A 19,488-nucleotide genomic window follows, 5' to 3' on the forward strand; every position below is an offset into this window, starting at 1 on the left:
ACCATTCACTTCCTTGCCCTCACCCTCACCTGGACATGCCCTGGCGTGCCTTGTTGCCGTCCAGCGGCGGAGATCCCCAATGGGAGGCCCGCTACAGAGGTGTCCTCCCGCTTTCCATCGGGGACCGGGGCTGGAGGGTGTTGCACGCAGCAGAATGTGTAGGTTCACGGACTCCCAGGACACTTGCCCTTTTTGTGGTCTTGTGGAGTCCGTGGACCATGTTTATATAGGGTGTGGTAGGCTGCACTCCCTTTTCAGTTATCTAAAGAACCTTTTCGTTACTGTTTTGTTTGCACTTCAGCCCCACGCTCCCGAGTTATGGACACCCGGTGCGGAGAGGGGCCGGGAAGGAGGAGAACCTCCTCGTGAACCTGCTCCTGGGCTTGGCTAAGTTGGCCATTAATAAGTCCAGGCAGCGGGCAATCGAGGGGGTGGTCCGACCCGACTGTCTGCCCCTCTTCCGCGGCTATGTTCAAGCCCGGGCATCCCTGGAGAGGGAGCACGCGGTGTCTGCCGGCACCATCAAGGCTTTCTGCGCCCGGTGGGCACTGTGGGGACTGGGGTGCTTTATCGACCCCGTTAATCACATTTGGATTTGATGTTTGTAAGTTTCCATTAAACTTTGTCCTTGGTTTTTTACAGCTGACCTAACTTAGGGGCTGTGTTTATTTTACCCCGATTTTGTTGCTTTCGTTTGTTTGGTTGACGCAGAGAGAGTATAAATACTGACAAGCTCCTCCGAGAACCCTAAGAAATCCTGATAAAATCATCGGAGACCCCAATAATTACTGACACACTCACCAGAGAGCTCAAAACAAATGTTGGCCCTGCCAGTCACAAACATACCCCGGGAGCTAAAAACACTAAATAAACAAAAAAAACTCAGACACCTTTCTCTCCATAGAAACCGGGCACCTCCTCTCTCCCCAAGGAAACCGGGCATCTCCTTTCCCCCCATAGAAACCAGGCACCGCTCTCCCCCCATAGAAACCGGGCACCGCTCTCCCCCCATAGAAACCGGGCACCGCTCTCCCCCCATAGAAACCAGACATCTCCACTCCCCCTACACAGAAACCAGGCACCGTTTCCCCTCCATAGGAATCGGACACCGCTCTCCCTCCATAGGAACCGGGCACCGCTCTCCCTCCATAGGAACCGGGCACCGTTCTCCCTGCATAGGAACCGGGCACCGTTCTCCCTGCATAGGAACCGGGCACCGTTCTCCCTCCATAGGAACCGGGCACCGTTCTCCCTCCATAGAAACCGGGCACCGCTCTCCCTCCATAGGAACTGAGCACCGCTCTCCCTCCATAGGAACCGGGCACCGCTCTCCTTCCATAGCAACCGGGCACCGCTCTCCCCCCATAGAAACCGGGCACCGTTCTCCCTCCATAGAAACCGGGCACCGCTCTCCCTCCATAGGAACCGGGCACCTCCTCTTCCTCCATAGGAACCGGGCACCTCCTCTTCCTCCATAGGAACCGGGCACCTCCTCTTCCTCCATAGAAACCGGACACCGCTCTCCCCCCATAGAATCCGGGCACTGCTCTCCCTCCACAGAAACTGGACACTGCTCCTCCCCTCCACACCCAGAAGGAAAAATATACTTCAGACCAGTTGAATCTTGAACTGGTCTGAACTGGCACCAATTGGTGCTCAACCGGTCCCAACAGGATTTTAATGGAAGTGACTAATAGAGTGGCAATTCTACTGTATTCTTTGGGAACCCAGTCGAGGCTCCCACTTTTCGAGTGGTGACCAGTATAGGCACCAGTACTCTCAGCCGGCTTCAGCTGCTATTGCCACTCACTGTCAATTTTACTAAAGTGAACATATGCCTCTCCCTCATCTCTCTTTCAAGAGAAAATATTGTATGCTTGTGACAAAGTGGTGGCAATAATCATGGGTGATTTTAATCTACACACAAACTGGAAAAATCAGATTGGCAATAGTAACCTCGATGAGAAGTTCTTAGAATGCTTTCGAGATAGTTTCTTAGAGCAGCATGTTCTGAAACCAACCAGAGGACAAGTTATATTAGACTTGGTATTGTGTAATGTGACAGGGTTAATTAATGACCTCAGAGTAAAGGCACTGCTAAGTAGCAGCAACCACAATATAATTAAGTTTTACATCCAGTTTGAAATGGAGAAGAGTGTGTCTAAGATTAGTATCTTAAACTTAAATAATAGCAACTATGTGGGAATGAAAGCTGAGCTAACTGTTGAACTGGGAAACTAGGCTAGAGGATAGATCAATAGAGAAGCAGTGGCAAACATTTAAGGGCATATATCAGAGTATTTAGAATAAGTATATTCCTATTATAAAGAAAAATTCTAAGGGGAGGACCCACCATCTGTGGCTAACTAGAGAAGTTAAGGAAATAATCAAAACTTAAGGAAAAAGCATACAACTCCACTAAGATGAGTGGCAGGACAAATGATTGGTCAGACTATAAAGAATGGCAGAGAATGAGTAAAAGGTTAACCAGGAGAAAGAACTTAGAGTATGAGAGTAATCTAGCTAGAAATGTAAAAACGGATAGCAAGAGTTTCCACAGGTATTTAAAAAGGAAAAGAATAAGTAAAGTGAGTATCTAGAGAGTGACAGTGGGGAGTTAATAGTAGATAATAAGGAAATGGCGGAAGAAATGAACAAATATTTTGCTTCTGTGTTTTGCTTCTGCAAAAAAAATTCCAGTAGTAGCTGTAAATCAGGAGGTGAAAGGGTGAGAGGAACTTGGTGAAATTGAAATCACTTGGGAAACATTACTGAGCAAATTGATAGAGCTGTGGGCTGGCAAGTCTCCGGGTCCCGGTGGACTACCTCCAAGGGTCTTCAAAGAGGTGGCTAATGAGGTAGTCAATGCGCTGGTGTTAATTTTCCAAAATTCACTCGATTCTGGAAAGGTTCAATCAGATTGGAAAGTAGCAAATATAACCGCTCTATTCAAGAAGGGAGGGAGGTGGAAAACAGGAAACTATAGGTCAGTTAGCTTGACGTCTGTCGTGGGGAAGTTGTTAGAATCGATCATTAAGGAGGTTATAGCTGGACACTTAGAAGACCTCAAGGCAATCGGGAAGGGTCGGCATGGGTTTGTGAAAGGAAAATCATGTTTAACCAATTTATTGAAGTTTTTTGAAGGAGTAACATGCGCTATGGATAAAGGGGAGCCTGTAGACATTCTGTACTTGGATTTTCCAGAAGACATTTGTTAAGGTGCCACGTCAAAGGTTATAATGGAAAATAAAAGCACATGGTGTGATGGGTAACATATTAGCATGGATAGAGGATTGGCTGGCTGGCAGAAAGCAGAGAGTATGCATAAATGGGTATTTTTTGGATTGGCAGGATGTGACGAGTGGGGTCCCACAATGGTCTGTGCTGGGGCCTCAACTTTTGATGATTTACATCAATGACTTAGATGAGGGAGTGAAGACATGGTAACTACATTTGCAGAAGACACAAAGATAAGTAGGAAAGTATGTTGTGAAGAGGACATGAGGAGGTTGCAGATGGTTATAGATAGATTGAGTGAGTGGGCAACGATCTGGCAAATAGAGTTTAATGTGGGAAAATGTGAAGTTGTTCATTTTGGCAGGAAGAACAAAAAAGCAGAGTATTACTTAAATGGAGAACAGCAGCAAAATTCTGAGGTGCAGAGGGATCTAGGTGTTCTAGTACATAAATCACAAAAAGTTAGTAAGCAGGTATAGCAAGTAATTAAGAAGACTAATGGAATGCTATCCTTTAATATGAGAGGGATTGAACATAAAAGTAAGGATGGTATACTTCAGTTATACAGGGCATTGGTGAGACCATACCTCAAATACTATGTGTAGTTTTGGTCTCCTTATATAGGGAAGGATGTAAATGTGTTGGAGGTGGTTCAGAGGAGGTTTACTAGATTGATACCTGGAATGAGTTGGTTGTCTCATGAGGAAAGGTTGGACAGACTGGGCTTGTTTCCACTGGAGTTTAGAAGAGTGAGGGGTGATTTGACTGAAGTATACAACATCCTGAATGGATAAGGTGGATGTGGAAAGGATGTTTCCTCCTGTGGGTGAGTCCAGAACTAGGAGGCACTGTTTTAACATTAGGGGTCGCCCTTTTAGGACAGAGATGAGGAGAAATTTTTTTCTCTCAGGGGGTTGTGCAACTTTGGAATTCTTTGCCTCAGAAGGTGGGGGAAGTGGGCTTACTGAATATTTTTAAGGCGGAGGTAGATAGATTCTTGTCAGGCAAGGGAATCAAAGGTTATCAGGGTTAGATGGGAATGTGGAACTCGAAACACAAGAAGATCAGCCATGATCTTATTGAATGGCAGAGCAGGCTTGAGGGACCAAATTGTCTACTCCTGTTCTTAGTTCATATGTTCTTATCTTCTTATCCCCCTAATCCCCCATTTCCCACAACCCCCACCCCCAACCCTCCTGCCCCCCAGCCCCAACTCCCCCCACCTCCCCCCACTTCCCACCCCACTACTGCCCACTCTCCCAACCCCACATCTCACTCCCCACTCCCCCCACCCTCTCTCCCTCCCTACTCCTCCCACCCCTCTACCTCCCCAACCTGCCCAACGCACCTAACCCCCCCACCCCTGCACTCTTTCTGCACTCCTACACCCCCACTCCTCCCCACTCTCCCCTCAACTTCCACCCCCTACTCTCCCATCCCCCTGCTCTATCCCACCTCCCCCTACTGCCCTCTACTCACCCCAACTCCTCCCCACCCCTCCACTCCCCCCAACCCTGCTCCCACCCCACTACCCCTGCTACTCCCCAGACCCCTACTCCCCTCAACCCCTCCACCTGCTCCCCTACTTCCCCTACACCCCTATCTCCCACTGCCTCCCACTGCCCCCTACTCCCCCCCATCCCTCTGCTCCCTCCCAACTCCCCACAACCCCCAATCCCTCCCAACTCTCTCCCACCTCCCCACTCCCCCACTCACCCCATACCCCACTTCTCCACTACCCCCCCACTCCCCTCCCTACCCCCCAACTTCCCCCCCCACTCTCCCCCAAGCCCCCCACTCTACCCCCGGCCCCCCACTACCCCTCCACCCCCCCCACTACCCCTCCACTCTCCCCCCAAACCTCCCACTCTCTCCCCAACCCCCCACCACCTACCTCCTCCCCCCCCCCGACCTGACTTGCATGAACAATTATGTGCTTAAAAGCAAATAGTGCACGGAACTTGTATGCCTTCTCATGTCAAAAATGTCAACAACCTTGATAACATTTAATTGCTTTACCCTGAGAGAAGGATGAGATTGGCCGGACCAACCAACCAACCAACACAAGAAAACTGAGAAGGGCAGCAATGCAGCTGGTGGATCGTGCAGAACCTGCCCGGAACTGGGAAAAGCTACTGGCCATTCAGAGGCTCAAGGCTGAGAAGGTAGCCCTTGGCCAGCCGAAGCTGGAGGCCTTTGCCGGGTTCAGTCAAGGCCTCCAGGAAAGGTTGGAGTTGGAGTTGGAGCTGGAGCTATCGAGGCTCAACTGCAGGCTCTATGACCAATTTTTCAGCACCTGTACGCAGAGTAAAACATGTGTTTGGAAAACTGCAGCCCTTACGCGGCAGCAATCTTAGTGCTGACCAGTCATTACAAGCTTAACTATTACTCTTGCTTTCTATTGCAGCCCGAGGGCCACAGCAATCATGTGTGGGGACGCTGCAGCCCATGACCGTGTCTTTCGGAGCAACAGACCTGCACAGATTGAAGCCGCACCCACAATTATTCACACAGCTGGGGCAAGCACATGTGCGGAGGAGCTTTACACTCCATTAGGTGGAAAGGTATGACTTTCTGAATGTTCCAGAGAAAAACTGTGCTGGTTCACACACAAAGCGTCCTTAAAAGTGATGGCTATCTCAGGGGGTGAAAAATATCGTCTTCATTCATGTGGTCTGTCTCTGCCCTGTAATTTAGTCTGTATTTCAGGTCTTGCGCACAGAACACTGATATGTTGCCTTTTTTCCCCCTACAGATTCAATTGCAGGAAGGCATGGAGCTCAGTGAGCAGATATTATTTTTCCACTTGTTTTTTTGTTTAATTGCTTTTCACTATTTGTTTTAACTTTAACGGCTTCAATGAATCAAAGCTTCTGTTTTCCCTCTTCCTTCCCCGTCTGTAGCTCGTTTCACTCATCATTTGAGGAAGGGGTTCGGCGAGGATGAGGTCTCAAGGGAGCAAAGCAAGCCGGTCCATTATATAACAGAGAAAAGAATGGATCTGAACCATGAGCAAATTCGGCCTGAAATCAATCAGCATTTTGATACTGTGTATAAGTTATATGTTATGTATAGAGAGGAGAGAGTGAGAGGAGGACCCTGGGATAGGCAGTCAGCAGCACCTAGAAGAGAATGTGAGAGGAGGACTCTGGGATAGGCAGTCAGCAGCACCTAGAAGAGAGTGTGAGAGGAGGACCCTGGGACAGTCAGCAGCACCTAGAGGAGAGTGTGAGAGGAGGACCCTGGGACAGGCAGTCAGCAGCACCTAGAGGAGAGTGCGAGAGGAGGACCCTGGGACAGGCAGTCAGCAGCACCTAGAGGAGAGTGTGAGAGGAGGACTCTGGGATAGGCAGTCAGCAGTACCTAGAGGAAAGAGTGAGAGGAGGACCCTGGGACAGTCAGCAGCACCTAGAGGAGAGTGTGAGAGGAGGACCCTGGGACAGACAGTCAGCAGCACCTAGAGGAGAGTGTGAGAGGAGGACCCTGGGACAGTCAGCAGCACCTAGAGGAGAGTGTGAGAGGAGGACCCTGGGACAGGCAGTCAGCAGCACCTAGAGGAGAGTGCGAGAGGAGGACCCTGGGACAGGCAGTCAGCAGCACCTAGAGGAGAGTGTGAGAGGAGGGCCCTGGGACAGTCAGCAGCACCTAGAAGAGAATGTGAGAGGAGGACTCTGGGATAGGCAGTCAGCAGCACCTAGAAGAGAGTGCGAGAGGAGAACCCTGGGATGGGCAGTCAGCAGCACCTAGAAGAGAATGTGAGAGGAGGACCCTGGGATAGACCGTCAGCAGCACCTAGAAGAGAGTGCGAGAGGAGAACCCTGGGATGGGCAGTCAGCAGCACCTAGAAGAGAATGTGAGAGGAGGACCCTGGGATAGACCGTCAGCAGCACCTAGAAGAGAGAGTGAGAGGAGGACCCTGGGACAGGCAGTCAGCAGCACCTAGAAGAGAATGTGAAAGGAGGACTCTGGGACAGGCAGTCAGCAGCACCTAGAGGAGAGTGTGAGAGGAGGACCCTGGGATAGGCAGTCAGCAGCACCTAGAGGAGAGTGTGAGAGGAGGACCCTGGGACAGGCAGCAGCACCTAGAGGAGAGTGTGAGAGGAGGACCCTGGGACAGGCAGTCAGCAGCACCTAGAGGAGAGTGTGAGAGGAGGACCCTGGGACAGTCAGCAGCACCTAGAGGAGAGTGTGAGAGGAGGACCCTGGGACAGTCAGCAGCACCTAGAGGAGAGTGTGAGAGGAGGACCCTGGGACAGTCAGCAGCACCTAGAGGAGAGAGTGAGAGGAGGACCCTGGGACAGGCAGCAGCACCTAGAAGAGAATGTGAGAGGAGGACTCTGGGATAGGCAGTCAGCAGCACCTAGAGGAGAGTGCGAGAGGAGAACCCTGGGATGGGCAGTCAGCAGCACCTAGAGGAGAGTGTGAGAGGAGGACCCTGGGACAGGCAGTCAGCAGCACCTAGAAGAGAGTGTGAGAGGAGGACCCTGGGAGAGACAGTCAGCAGCACCTAGAGGAGAGTGTGAGAGGAGGACCCTGGGACAGACAGTCAGCAGCACCTAGAGGAGAGTGTGAGAGGAGGACCCTGGGACAGTCAGCAGCACCTAGAGGAGAGTGTGAGAGGAGGACCCTGGGACAGACAGTCAGCAGCACCGAGAGGAGAGTGTGAGAGGAGGACCCTGGGACAGTCAGCAGCACCTAGAGGAGAGTGTGAGAGGAGGACCCTGGGACAGGCAGCAGCACCTAGAGGAGAGTGTGAGAGGAGGACCCTGGGACAGGCAGCAGCACCTAGAGGAGAGTGTGAGAGGAGGACCCTGGGACAGTCAGCAGCACCTAGAGGAGAGTGTGAGAGGAGGACCCTGGGAGAGGCAGTCAGCAGCACCTAGAGGAGAGTGTGAGAGGAGGGCCCTGGGACAGTCAGCAGCACCTAGAGGAGAGTGTGAGAGGAGGACCCTGGGACAGACAGCAGCACCTAGAGGAGAGTGTGAGAGGAGGATCCTGGGACAGTCAGCAGCACCTAGAGGAGAGTGTGAGAGGAGGACCCTGGGACAGGCAGCAGCACCTAGAGGAGAGTGTGAGAGGAGGACCCTGGGACAGGCAGTCAGCAGCACCTAGAGGAGAGTGTGAGAGGAGGATCCTGGGATAGTCAGCAGCACCTAGAGGAGAGTGTGAGAGGAGGACCCTGGGACAGGCAGCAGCACCTAGAGGAGAGTGTGAGAGGAGGACCCTGGGACAGTCAGCAGCACCTAGAGGAGAGAACGAGAGGAGGACCCTGGGACAGTCAGCAGCACCTAGAGGAGAGTGTGAGAGGAGGACCCTGGGTCAGTCAGCAGCACCTAGAGGAGAGTGCGAGAGGAGGACCCTGGGACAGGCAGTCAGCAGCACCTAGAGGAGAATGTGAGAGGAGGACCCTGGGACAGTCAGCAGCACCTAGAGGAGAGAACGAGAGGAGGACCCTAGGACAGGCAGTCAGCAGCACCTAGAGGAGAGAACGAGAGGAGTGTTCTCTGCAGTCACCATTGCCAAGTGAAAAACAAAAAGTGACATGACAGGAAAACCGTTGGTTCATTGGTTGGTTAGTAACTGCTAGTTTGAACTACCTATTCTAAATTGATTTCAGATTAAAGGTGACTACTGGGGCCCAGGATTGGAGGCCTAACAACTCAGCAGAGAGCGCGAGTTCCAGTTGATTTTAAAAAGTGTATTTTGAACCTCTATTCTAACTTGCTTTCAGATTAAAGGTAAATAGGAGAAATATTTTGCAGATTGATAAACTAAAGACCAGTAGGAAATTTAAAAACAAATTGAAAAACTAATTAAACAAAATAGAGATACAGGGCCAGCCGATGTGTTGTAGCTGCATGATGTGGGAGCTGGTGGACCCCATTGTGGTTCCTAGTGACCACATCTGTAGCAAATGTTGATTGCTCGAGGAATTCTGGCTTAGAGTTGATGAGCTGGAGTCTGAGCTTCGGACACTGTGACACATCAGGGAGGGGGAGAGTTACCTGGACGCTGTGTTTTAGGAGACAGTCACACCCCTTAGATTAACAACCTTAAATTCAGCCAGTGGTCAGGGACAGGAGGGTGTGATTATGAGTGAGGCAGGTAGAGGGCTCCAGGAAGTAGCACTGCAGGAGCCTCAGCCCTAACCCTTAACCAACAGGTTCGAGATTCTTGCTCCATGTGTGGACAAGAGTGGGGACTGTAGAGAGGATGAGCAAACTGACCATAGCGCATGGCACAGGGAGCCATTCTAGTTGGGGGAGAAAAGAGAAATGTAGTTGTAATCAGGGATAGTGTAGTTAGGGGAATAGATACTGTTCTCTGTAGCCGGGATTGAGAGTCCTGAAGGCTATGTTGCCTACCTGTTGCCAGGGTTAAGGATATCTCATCTGGGCTGCAGAGGAACTTGGAGTGGGAGGGGAAAGATCCAGTTGTTGTGGTCCACGTAGGTACCAACGATATAGATAGAATGAGGAAAGAGGTTCTGCTGAGGGAATACGAGCAGCTAGGGGCTAAATTAAAAAGCAGAACCAAAAAGGTAATAATCTCGGGATTACTACCTGAGCCTCGAGCTAATTGGCACAGGGTCAATAAGATTAAGGAGGTAAATGCGTGGCTCATAGATTGGTGTGGGAGAAATGGGTTTGAATTCATGGGACATTGGCACCAGTACTGGGGAAAGAGGGAGCTATTCAGTTTGGACGGGCTCCACTTGAATCATTCTGGGACCAGTGTCCTGGCGAATCACATAACAAGGGCTGTAGATAGGGCTTTAATCTAAATAGTGGTGGGGGAGGGTTCAGTTGCATGGAAATATAAAAAATCAAAGTTTAAGAAGAGGGTAAGAGTACAGGTTAGTGACGAGGCTGATTGTTACCAAAAAGTGAAAGGAAGGGACAGAGTCTGTGAACACCATATTGCACCAAAGAATCATATAAGAGTAGGGAAAATTGACAATAGGGCCAACTTAAAGGCTTTGTATCTGAATGCGCGTAGCATTCGGAATAAAACTAATGAGTTAACAGTGCAAATAGGGATAAATAGGTATGATTTGGTGGCGATTTCTGAGACATGGTTACAGGGAGAACAGGTTTGGGAGTTGAATATCCAAGGGTACTTAATGTTTCGGAAGGATAGGCAGGAAAGAAAAGGAGGTGGTGTAGCTTTGTTAGTAAAGGAAGAGATCAGTGCTATAGTGAGGAATGATGTAGGCACTGGAGAGTAAGACGTAGAGTCAGTCTGGGTAGAAATAAGAAACAGCAAGGGAAAGAAGTCCCTGGCGGGAGTAATCTATAGGTCCCCAAACAGTAGTTTAGCAGTAGGGCACAGTATAAACCAGGAAATAATGGGAGCATGTTAGAAAGGCATGGCAATCATCATGGGTGATTTTAATATGTATATAGGGACTGGACTAATCAAATTGACAAAGGCAGCCTTGAGGGAGAGTTCATAGAGTGTATTAGAGATTGTTTCTTGGAACAATATATCGTGGAACCAACCAGGGAGCAGGCTATTCTGGATTTGGTTTTGTGCAATGAGAGGGATTAATTAATGATCTCCTAGGAAAGGATCCTCTAGGGAAGAGTGATCATAGCATGATAGAATTTCAAGTTCAGTTTGAGAGCGAGAAACTTGAGTCCCACACTAGTGTTCTGGAGTTAAACAAAGGTAACTACATAGGCATGAGGGCAGATTTGGCCCTAGTGGACTGGGCAGGAAGACTACAAGGTAGGACAGTTGATGAACAGTGGTAGATATTTAAGGAAATATTCAATTCCTCCCAAGTAAAATATATCCCTATGAGGAAGAAAGATGGTAAGAGGGGGAAAAAGCAACCATGGCTAAGCAAGGAAGTTAAAGATAACATAGAGGCAAAAACTAAGGCATACCAAATTGCAAAGGTCAGTGGCAGGCTGGAAGATTGGGAAACTTTCAAAGATCAACAATACTAAAAAAAAAGAAAGAGCAAAGGTAAATTATGAAAGAAAATTAGCACAAAATGTAAAAACTGATAGCAAAAGCTTCTACAAGTATATAAAAGGAAAGAGAGTAGCCAAAGTGAATGCTGGTCCCTTGGAGGACAACACCGGGGAGTTAATAGTGGGGAATGCAGAAATGGCAGAGACGCTTAATCAATATTTTGCCTCAGTTTTCACGGTGGAGAACACTAGTACCACCGCAATAGTAACAGGTAGTGCAGAGGGTATAGAGAAGGAAGAACTTAGAACAATCACCATCACTGGAGAAAAAGTACTGTGCAAACTATTGGGATTAAAGGGTAACAAGTCCCCAGGACCTGATGGCCTACATCCTAGAGTCTTAAAGGAAGTGGCAGTGGAGATAGTGGGTGCATTAGAAATAATATTCCAAAATTCCCTGGATTCTGGAAAGGTTCCAGTGGATCGGAAAAATGTTAATATAACACCCTTATTCAAAAAGAGGGGGAGGCATAAGGTGGGAAACTATAGACCAGTTAGTTTAACATCTGTCATTGGGAAATTGTTGGAATCCATTATTAAGGAAGTAGAAATGGGGCATTTTGAAAGTCAAAATACAATCCATCAGAGTCAGCATGGTTTTATGAAGAGTAAGTCGTGTTTGACTAATTTGCTAGAGTTCTTTGGAGATGTGACAAGCAAAGTGGATAATGGGGATCCTGTAGGTGTATATCTGGACTTCCAGAAGGCCTTTGATAAGGTGCTGCACAAAAGATTAATACACAAAATAAGATCACATGGAGTTAGGGGTAATATATTAGCTTGGATAGAGGATTGGCTAACCAACAGAAAGCAGAGAGTCGGGATAAATGGATCTTTTTCTGGATGGCAAGCTGTAACTAGTGGGGTGCCACAGGGTTTGGTCCTTGAGCCCCAACTATTTACAATCTATATTAATGACTTGGATTCAGGGATAGAAGGCACTATAGCTAAATTTGCAGATGACACCAAAATAGGTGGGAAAGTAAGTTGCAATGAAGAAATAAGAAATTTACAAATGGATATGGACAGGTTAGGTGAATGGGCCAAAATTTGACAGACGGAGTTTAACGTGGATAAGTGTGAGGTTATCCATTTTGGTCTGAAGAATAAAAAGATGACTTATTATTTAAAGAGAAAGTTCAGAATGCTTCAGTGCAGAGGGATCTGGGTGTCCTCGTGCATGAATCGCTGAAAGCTACTATGCAGGTACAGCAGGTAATAAGGAAAGCAAATGGAATTTTGGCATTTATTGCCAAAGGAATTGGGTATAAAAATAGGGAAGTGTTGTTGCAACTGTAGAAGGCATTGGTGAGACCGCACCTGGAGTACTGTGCAGAGTTTTGGTCCCCTTACTTGAGGAAGGATGTAGTTGCATTGGAGGCAGTTCAGAGGAGGTTCACTAGATTGATTCCAGAAATGCGGGGTTTGTCTTATGAGGAGAGATTGAGCAGTTTAGGCTTATACTCGCTAGAGTTTAGAAGGATGAGAGGAGATCTAATTGAGGTATATGAGACGCTAAAGGAGATAGACAAAGTCGACATGGAGCGGATGTTTCCCCTTGTGGGACATTCTAGAACGAGAGGCCATAGTTTTAGGCTAAGGGGCGGTAGATTTAAATCAGAGATGAGGAGGAATTACTTTTCTCAAAGGGTCATGAATCTGTGGCATTCACTACCTCAGAGTGCAGTGGATGCCAGGACGCTGAATAAATTTAAGGAGGAGATAGACAGATTTTTAATGAGTAACGGGTTGAAAGGTTATGGGGAGAGAGCGGGAAATTGGAGTTGAGGCCGAAATGAGATCAGCCATGATCGTAATGAATGGCAGGGCAGGCTCGAGGGGCTGAATTGCCCACTCCTGCTCCTAGTTCTTATGTTCTTAAGTGTTTCCACACTTCCTTTCCAGGAGTAAAGCTGTTGGCCCTTTTCTGAAACCTTCATTCTGAGTTTTTTTTTGCCTGTGATCAATGAGGAATTTTATTTTGTATGCTTGGCATTTTTCACCATAAAATTTGCACAGTTTTTACACAAACATTTTTATTCTGAGTGTTCAGTCTGACCTGTGCATATGCACAATCCCACTTATTAACTTGGAAAAACCCAGCAGGTCTGGCAGCATCGGCGGAGAAGAAAAGAGTTGACGTTTCGAGTCCTCATGACCCTTCGACAGAACTGATCTTTCTTTACAAGAAGAGGGAAATATAAGCTGGTTTAAGGTGGGAGGTGGGGGGGAAATGGAAGGGGGGTGGTGGTGGGTGGTGTTAGGATAGGAGCAGATCATCAAAAGATGTCACAGACAAAAGAACAAAAGAACACAGAGGTGTTGAAGTTGGTGATATTATCTAAAAGAATGTGCTAATTAAGAATGGATGGTAGGGCACTCAAGGTATAGCTCCAGTGGGGGTGGGGGAGCATAAAAGATTTAAAAATAATGGAAATAGGTGGGAAAAGAAAAATCCAAATAAATTATTGGAAAAAAAGAACAAAAGGAAGGGGGAAGAAACAGAAAGGGGGTGGGGATGGAGGAGGGAGCTCAAGACCTAAAGTTGTTGAATTCAATATTCAGTCCGGAAGGCTGTAAAGTGCCTAGTTGGAAGATGAGGTGCTGTTCCTCCAGTTTGCGTTGAGCTTCACTGGAACAATGCAGCAAGCCAAGGACAGACATGTGGGCAAGAGAGCAGGGTGGAGTGTTAAAATGGCAAGCGACAGGGAGGTTTGGGTCATTCTTGCGGACAGACCGCAGGTGTTCTGCAAAGCGGTCGCCCAGTTTATGTTTGGTCTCTCTAATGTAGAGGAAACCGCATTGGGAGCAACAAATGCAGTAGACTAAGTTGGGGGAAATGCAAGTGAAATGCTGCTTCACTTGAAAGGAGTGTTTGAGCCCTTGGACGTTGAGGAGAGAGGAAGTGAAGGGGCAGGTGTTACATCTTTTGCATGGGCATGGGGAGGTGCCATAGGTGGGGATTGAGGACTAGGGGGTGATGGAGGAGTGGACCAGGATATCCCAGAGGGAACGATCCCTACGGAATGCCGACAGGGGGGGTGAAGGGAAGAAGTGTTTGGTGGTGGCATCATGCTGGAGTTGGCGGAAATGGCAGAGGATGATCCTTTGAATGCGGAGGCTGGTGGGGTGATAAGTGAGGACAAGGGGGACCCTATCATGTTTCTGGGAGGGAGGAGAAGGCGTGAGGGCGGATGCGCGGGAGATGGGCCGGACACGGTTGAGGGCCCTGTCAACGACCGTGGGTGGAAAACCTCGGTTAAGGAAGAAGGAGGACATGTCAGAGGAACTGTTTTTGAAGGTAGCATCATCAGAACAGATGCGACGGAGGTGAAGCAACTGAGAGAATGGGATGGAGTCCTTACAGGAAGCGGGGTGTGAGGAGCTGTAGTCGAGGTAGCTGTGGGAGTCGGTAGGCTTGTAATAGATATTGGTGGACAGTCTATCACCAGAGATTGAGACAGAGAGGTCAAGGAAGGGAAGGGAAGTGTCAGAGATGGACCACGTGATAATGATGGAGGGGTGGAGACTGGAAGCAAAATTAATAAATTTTTCCAAGTCCCGACGAGAGCATGAAGCAGCACTGAAGTAATCATTGATGTACCGGAGAAAGAGTTGTGGAAGGGGGCCGGAGTAGGACTGCAACAAGGAATGTTCCACATACCCCATAAAAAGACAGGCATAGCTGGGGCCCATGCAGGTACCCATAGCCACACCTTTTATTTGGAGGAAGTGAGAGGAGTTAAAGGAGAAATTGTTCAGTGTGAGAACAAGTTCAGCCAGACGGAGGAGAGTAGTGGTGGATGGGGATTGTTCGGGCCTCTGTTTGAGGAAGAAGCTAAGGGCCCTCAGACCATCCTGGTGGGGGATGGAGGTGTAGAGGGATTGGACATCCATGGTGAAGAGGAAGCGGTTGGGACCAGGGAACTGGAAATTGTTGATGTGACGTAAGGTGTCAGAGGAATCACGGATGTAGGTGGGAAGGGACTGGACAAGGGGAGAGAGAAGGGAGTCAAGATAACGAGAAATGAGTTCCGTGGGGCAGGAGCAAGCTGACACGATTGGTCTACCAGGACAGTTCTGTTTGTGGATTTTGGGTAGGAGGTAGAAGCGGGCCGTCCGAGGTTGGGTGACTATCAGGTTGGAAGCTGTGGGAGGAAGATCCCCAGAGAAGATGAGGTCAGTGACAGTCCTGGAAACAATGGCTTGATGTTCAATGGTGGGGTCATGGTCCAGGGAGAGGTAGGTGGAAGTGTCTGCGAGTTGACGCTCAGCCTCCGCGAGGTAGACGTCAGTGCGCTAGACAACAACAGCACCACCCTTGTCAGCGGGTTTGATGACAATGTCAGGGTTGGACCTGAGAGAACGGAGTGCAGTAAGTTCAGAGAGAGACAGATTAGAGTGTGTGAGAGGAGCAGAGAAATTGAGACGACTAATGTTGCGCCGACAGTTCTCAATGAAAAGATCAAGAGAAGGTAAGAATCCAGAGGGAGGGGTCCAGGTGGAGGGAGAATATTGGAGGTGGGTGAAAGGATCCATTGAATGGGGAGAGGACTCCTGCCCAAAGAAGTGAGCCCGGAGACGAAGACGGCGGAAGAAGAGTTCAGCATCATGCCGAGCCCGAAATTCATTGAGATGAGGGCGTAAGGGTATGAAACTAAGTCCTTCGCTAAGCACTGAACGTTCAGCGTCGGAGAGGGGAAGGTCAGGGGGTATAGTGAATACACGGCTGGGGTTGGGACTGGAAGATGGGGTGGGGACGGAGGGACAGGCAGGGGTGGAGGGTCCTGGATGGCGTTGGTGTCGATGAGTTGTTGGAGCTTGCGTGCATTAGCACTTGAGAGAAAGAGAAAAAGTTTCTTGTTGAGGCATCGGATGAGCCGAAGGATAAAATGAAACTGGGGGCACGTGCAGCTTTGAAAAAGGGTGTGACGGTGCTGCTGGAGGGAGAGGTCGAGTGTGTTCATATGGCGGCGCATGGCACTGAGTGTGGATCTCAGAATGTGACGGGAACAGCAGTCCGAGAAACGTTTTATGTCCCGGAGATACCTGTAATCCTGGGTGGGTTCGAAACATGAGGGGTGGAATTTCAGTTGAAATCCACATGGGGTTAAGTCGGAGACGGAGACAGTCACTGAGAAAGGAGATGTGACTGTGAAAGCGGGTTTTAGTAAACACCTTGTCAAACACCAGGAGGGAAATGGAAAGCAATGAAGGTGAACAAGGCAAAAGAGAGATATGGAGGTCTTGTCGCAGAGACGAACAGAACTTCTTCAAGGTAGGCATTTCTTGAAGAGCAGTGGCAGTCAATTAAACACAGAGTTAAAAACGCCATATGAGCACACTCGACCTCTCCCTCCAGCAGCACCACCACACCCTTTTTCAAAGCTGCGTGAGCCCCCAGTTTCATTTTATCCTTTGGCTCATCCGACGCCTCAACAAGAAACTTTTTCTCTTTCTCTCAAGTGCTAAGGAACGCAAGCTCCAACAACTCATCGACACCAACGCCATCCAGGACCCTCCACCCCTGCCTGTCCCTCCGTCCCCACCCCGTCTTAATAACATCAGTTGATGCTCACCGGCAATAAATGTGATAAATAAATGCATATAAGCAATAAATATAAGTGCAATACAAAGCACAGTGGATAACCTGGAAAAATAACCAGTTCAGTAGCCATATCGCCAGTATTACTGGCACCACCGTGTGGCTTACCGGTACCATTACCAGTATTTAACTGGCAATTTCTACTGCAGCACCAGTTCTGAACTGTTTTTATTTACTCATTCGAAACTGGTTCCAGCTGGTACCCGAATTACTGGAACTTCTTTCTGGACACGAATGAGACACCACTCCCCCTCTTCAGGAACCAGACACAGCTCCCCCTCCACAGGAATCAGACACAGCTCCCCCTCCACAGGAACCAGACACAGCTCCCCCTCCACAGGAACCAGACACAACTCCCCCTCCACAGGAACCAGACACAACTCCCCCTCCACAGGAACCAGACACAACTCCCCCTCTACAGGAATCAGACATCGCTCCCCCTCTTCAGGAACCAGACACAGCTCCCCCTCCACAGGAACCAGACACAGCTCCCCCTCCACAGGAACCAGACACAGCTCCCCCTCCACAGGAACCAGACACAGCTCCCCCTCCACAGGAACCAGACACAGCTCCCCCTCCACAGGAACCAGACACAGCTCCCCCTCCACAGGAACCAGACACAGCTCCCCCTCCACAGGAACCAGACACAGCTCCCCCTCCACAGGAATCAGACACAACTCCCCCTCTACAGGAATCAGACATCGCTCCCCCTCTTCAGGAACCAGACACAGCTCCCCCTCCACAGGAACCAGACACAGCTCCCCCTCCACAGGAACCAGACACAGCTCCCCCTCCACAGGAACCAGACACAGCTCCCCCTCCACAGGAACCAGACACAGCTCCCCCTCCACAGGAACCAGACACAACTCCCCCTCCACAGGAACCAGACACAGATCCCCCTCCACAGGAACCAGACATCGCTCCCCCTCCACAGGAACCAGACACAGCTCCCCCTCCACAGGAATCAGACACAGCTTCCTCTCCACAGGAACCAGACACAGCTCCCCCTCCACAGGAACCAGACACAACTCCCCCTCTACAGGAACCAGACACAACTCCCCCTCTACAGGAACCAGGCACAGCTCCCCTTCTACAGGAACCAGACACAACTCCCCCTCTACAGGAACCAGACACAGCTCCCCCTCTACAGGAACCAGACACAACTCCCCCTCTACAGGAACCAGACACAACTCCCCCTCTACAGGAACCAGACACAGCTCCCTCTCCACAGGAACCAGACACAGCTCCCCCTCCACAGGAACCAGACATCGCTCCCCCTCCACAGGAACCAGACACAGCTCCCCCTCCACAGGAATCAGACACAGCTCCCCCTCCACAGGAACCAGGCACAGCTCCCCCTCCACAGGAACCAGACATCGCTCCCCCTCCACAGGAACCAGACACAGCTCCCCCTCCACAGGAACCAGACACAACTCCCCCTCTACAGGAACCAGACACAACTCCCCCTCTACAGGAACCAGACACAACTCCCCCTCTACAGGAACCAGGCACAGCTCCCCTTCTACAGGAACCAGACACAACTCCCCCTCTACAGGAACCAGACACAGCTCCCCCTCTACAGGAACCAGACACAACTCCCCCTCTACAGGAACCAGACACAACTCCCCCTCTACAGGAATCAGACACAACTCCCCCTCTACAAGAACCAGACACAACTCACCCTCTACAGGAACCAGACACAGCTCCCCCTCCACAGGAACCAGACACAGCTCCCCCTCCACAGGAACCAGACACAGCTTCCTCTCCACTGGAACCAGACACAGCTCCCTCTCCACAGGAACCAGACACAACTCCCCCTCTACAGGAACCAGACACAACTCCCTCTCTACAGGAACCAGACACAGCTCCCCCTCCACAGGAACCAGACACAGCTCCCCCTCTACAGGAACAAGGCACTGCTCCCCCTCCACAGGAACCAGACACAGCTCCCCCTCTACAGGAACCAGACACAGCTTCCTCTCCACAGGAACCAGACACAACTCCCCCTCTACAGGAACCAGACACAACTCCCTCTCTACAGGAACCAGACACAGCTCCCCCTCCACAGGAACCAGACACAGCTCCCCCTCAACAGGAACCAGACACAGCTCCCCCTCCACAGGAACCAGACATCGCTCCCCCTCCACAGGAACCAGACACAACTCCCCCTCCACAGGAACCAGACACAGCTCCCCCTCCACAGGAACCAGACATCGCTCCCCCTCCACAGGAACCACACATCGCTCCCCCTCCACAGGAGCCAGACACAGCTCCTCCTCTACAGGAACCAGACACAGCTCCCCCTCTACAGGAACCAGACACAGCTCCCCCTCTACAGGAACCAGACACAGCTCCCCCTCCACAGGAACCAGACATCGCTCCCCCTCCACAGGAACCACACATCGCTCCCCCTCTACAGGAACCAGACACAGCTTCCTCTCCACAGGAACAAGGCACTGCTCCCCATCCCAGACATTACCTCCCCTAACATTTTCCCCCTTCTCCCTGCATATTGCCCTGCCAGTCATTACTGCCCCGCTATACTAAACAGTATCCCGCCAAACCCTAAAGACGCTCCTTCCCTTCCATTATCTGCTCCCAGCCAGGCCTTGGCCTCCATCCCCTCAACTCTGTAAATAGCTACTTACTCATAACACTGATCCC

The 19,488-nt window shown here is 50.0% G+C and overlaps 1 protein-coding gene across 1 annotated transcript; it reads left to right on the forward strand.

Annotated features, from left to right (window-relative positions):
* The first annotated feature begins 5,324 nt into the window (after positions 1–5,324).
* Positions 5,325–19,312, forward strand: LOC121270719 (basic proline-rich protein-like). The gene is made up of 3 exons (XM_041176082.1): positions 5,325–5,464; positions 5,645–5,801; positions 17,084–19,312. Exons 1-3 carry the CDS (start codon positions 5,325–5,327, stop codon positions 19,310–19,312), a joined length of 2,526 nt encoding a protein of 841 aa, XP_041032016.1.
* The last annotated feature ends 176 nt before the right edge of the window (positions 19,313–19,488 follow it).

The sequence above is a fragment of the Carcharodon carcharias genome, chromosome 28, assembly GCF_017639515.1.
Source record: "Carcharodon carcharias isolate sCarCar2 chromosome 28, sCarCar2.pri, whole genome shotgun sequence".
In the NCBI taxonomy this organism is placed as follows: domain Eukaryota; kingdom Metazoa; phylum Chordata; class Chondrichthyes; order Lamniformes; family Lamnidae; genus Carcharodon; species Carcharodon carcharias.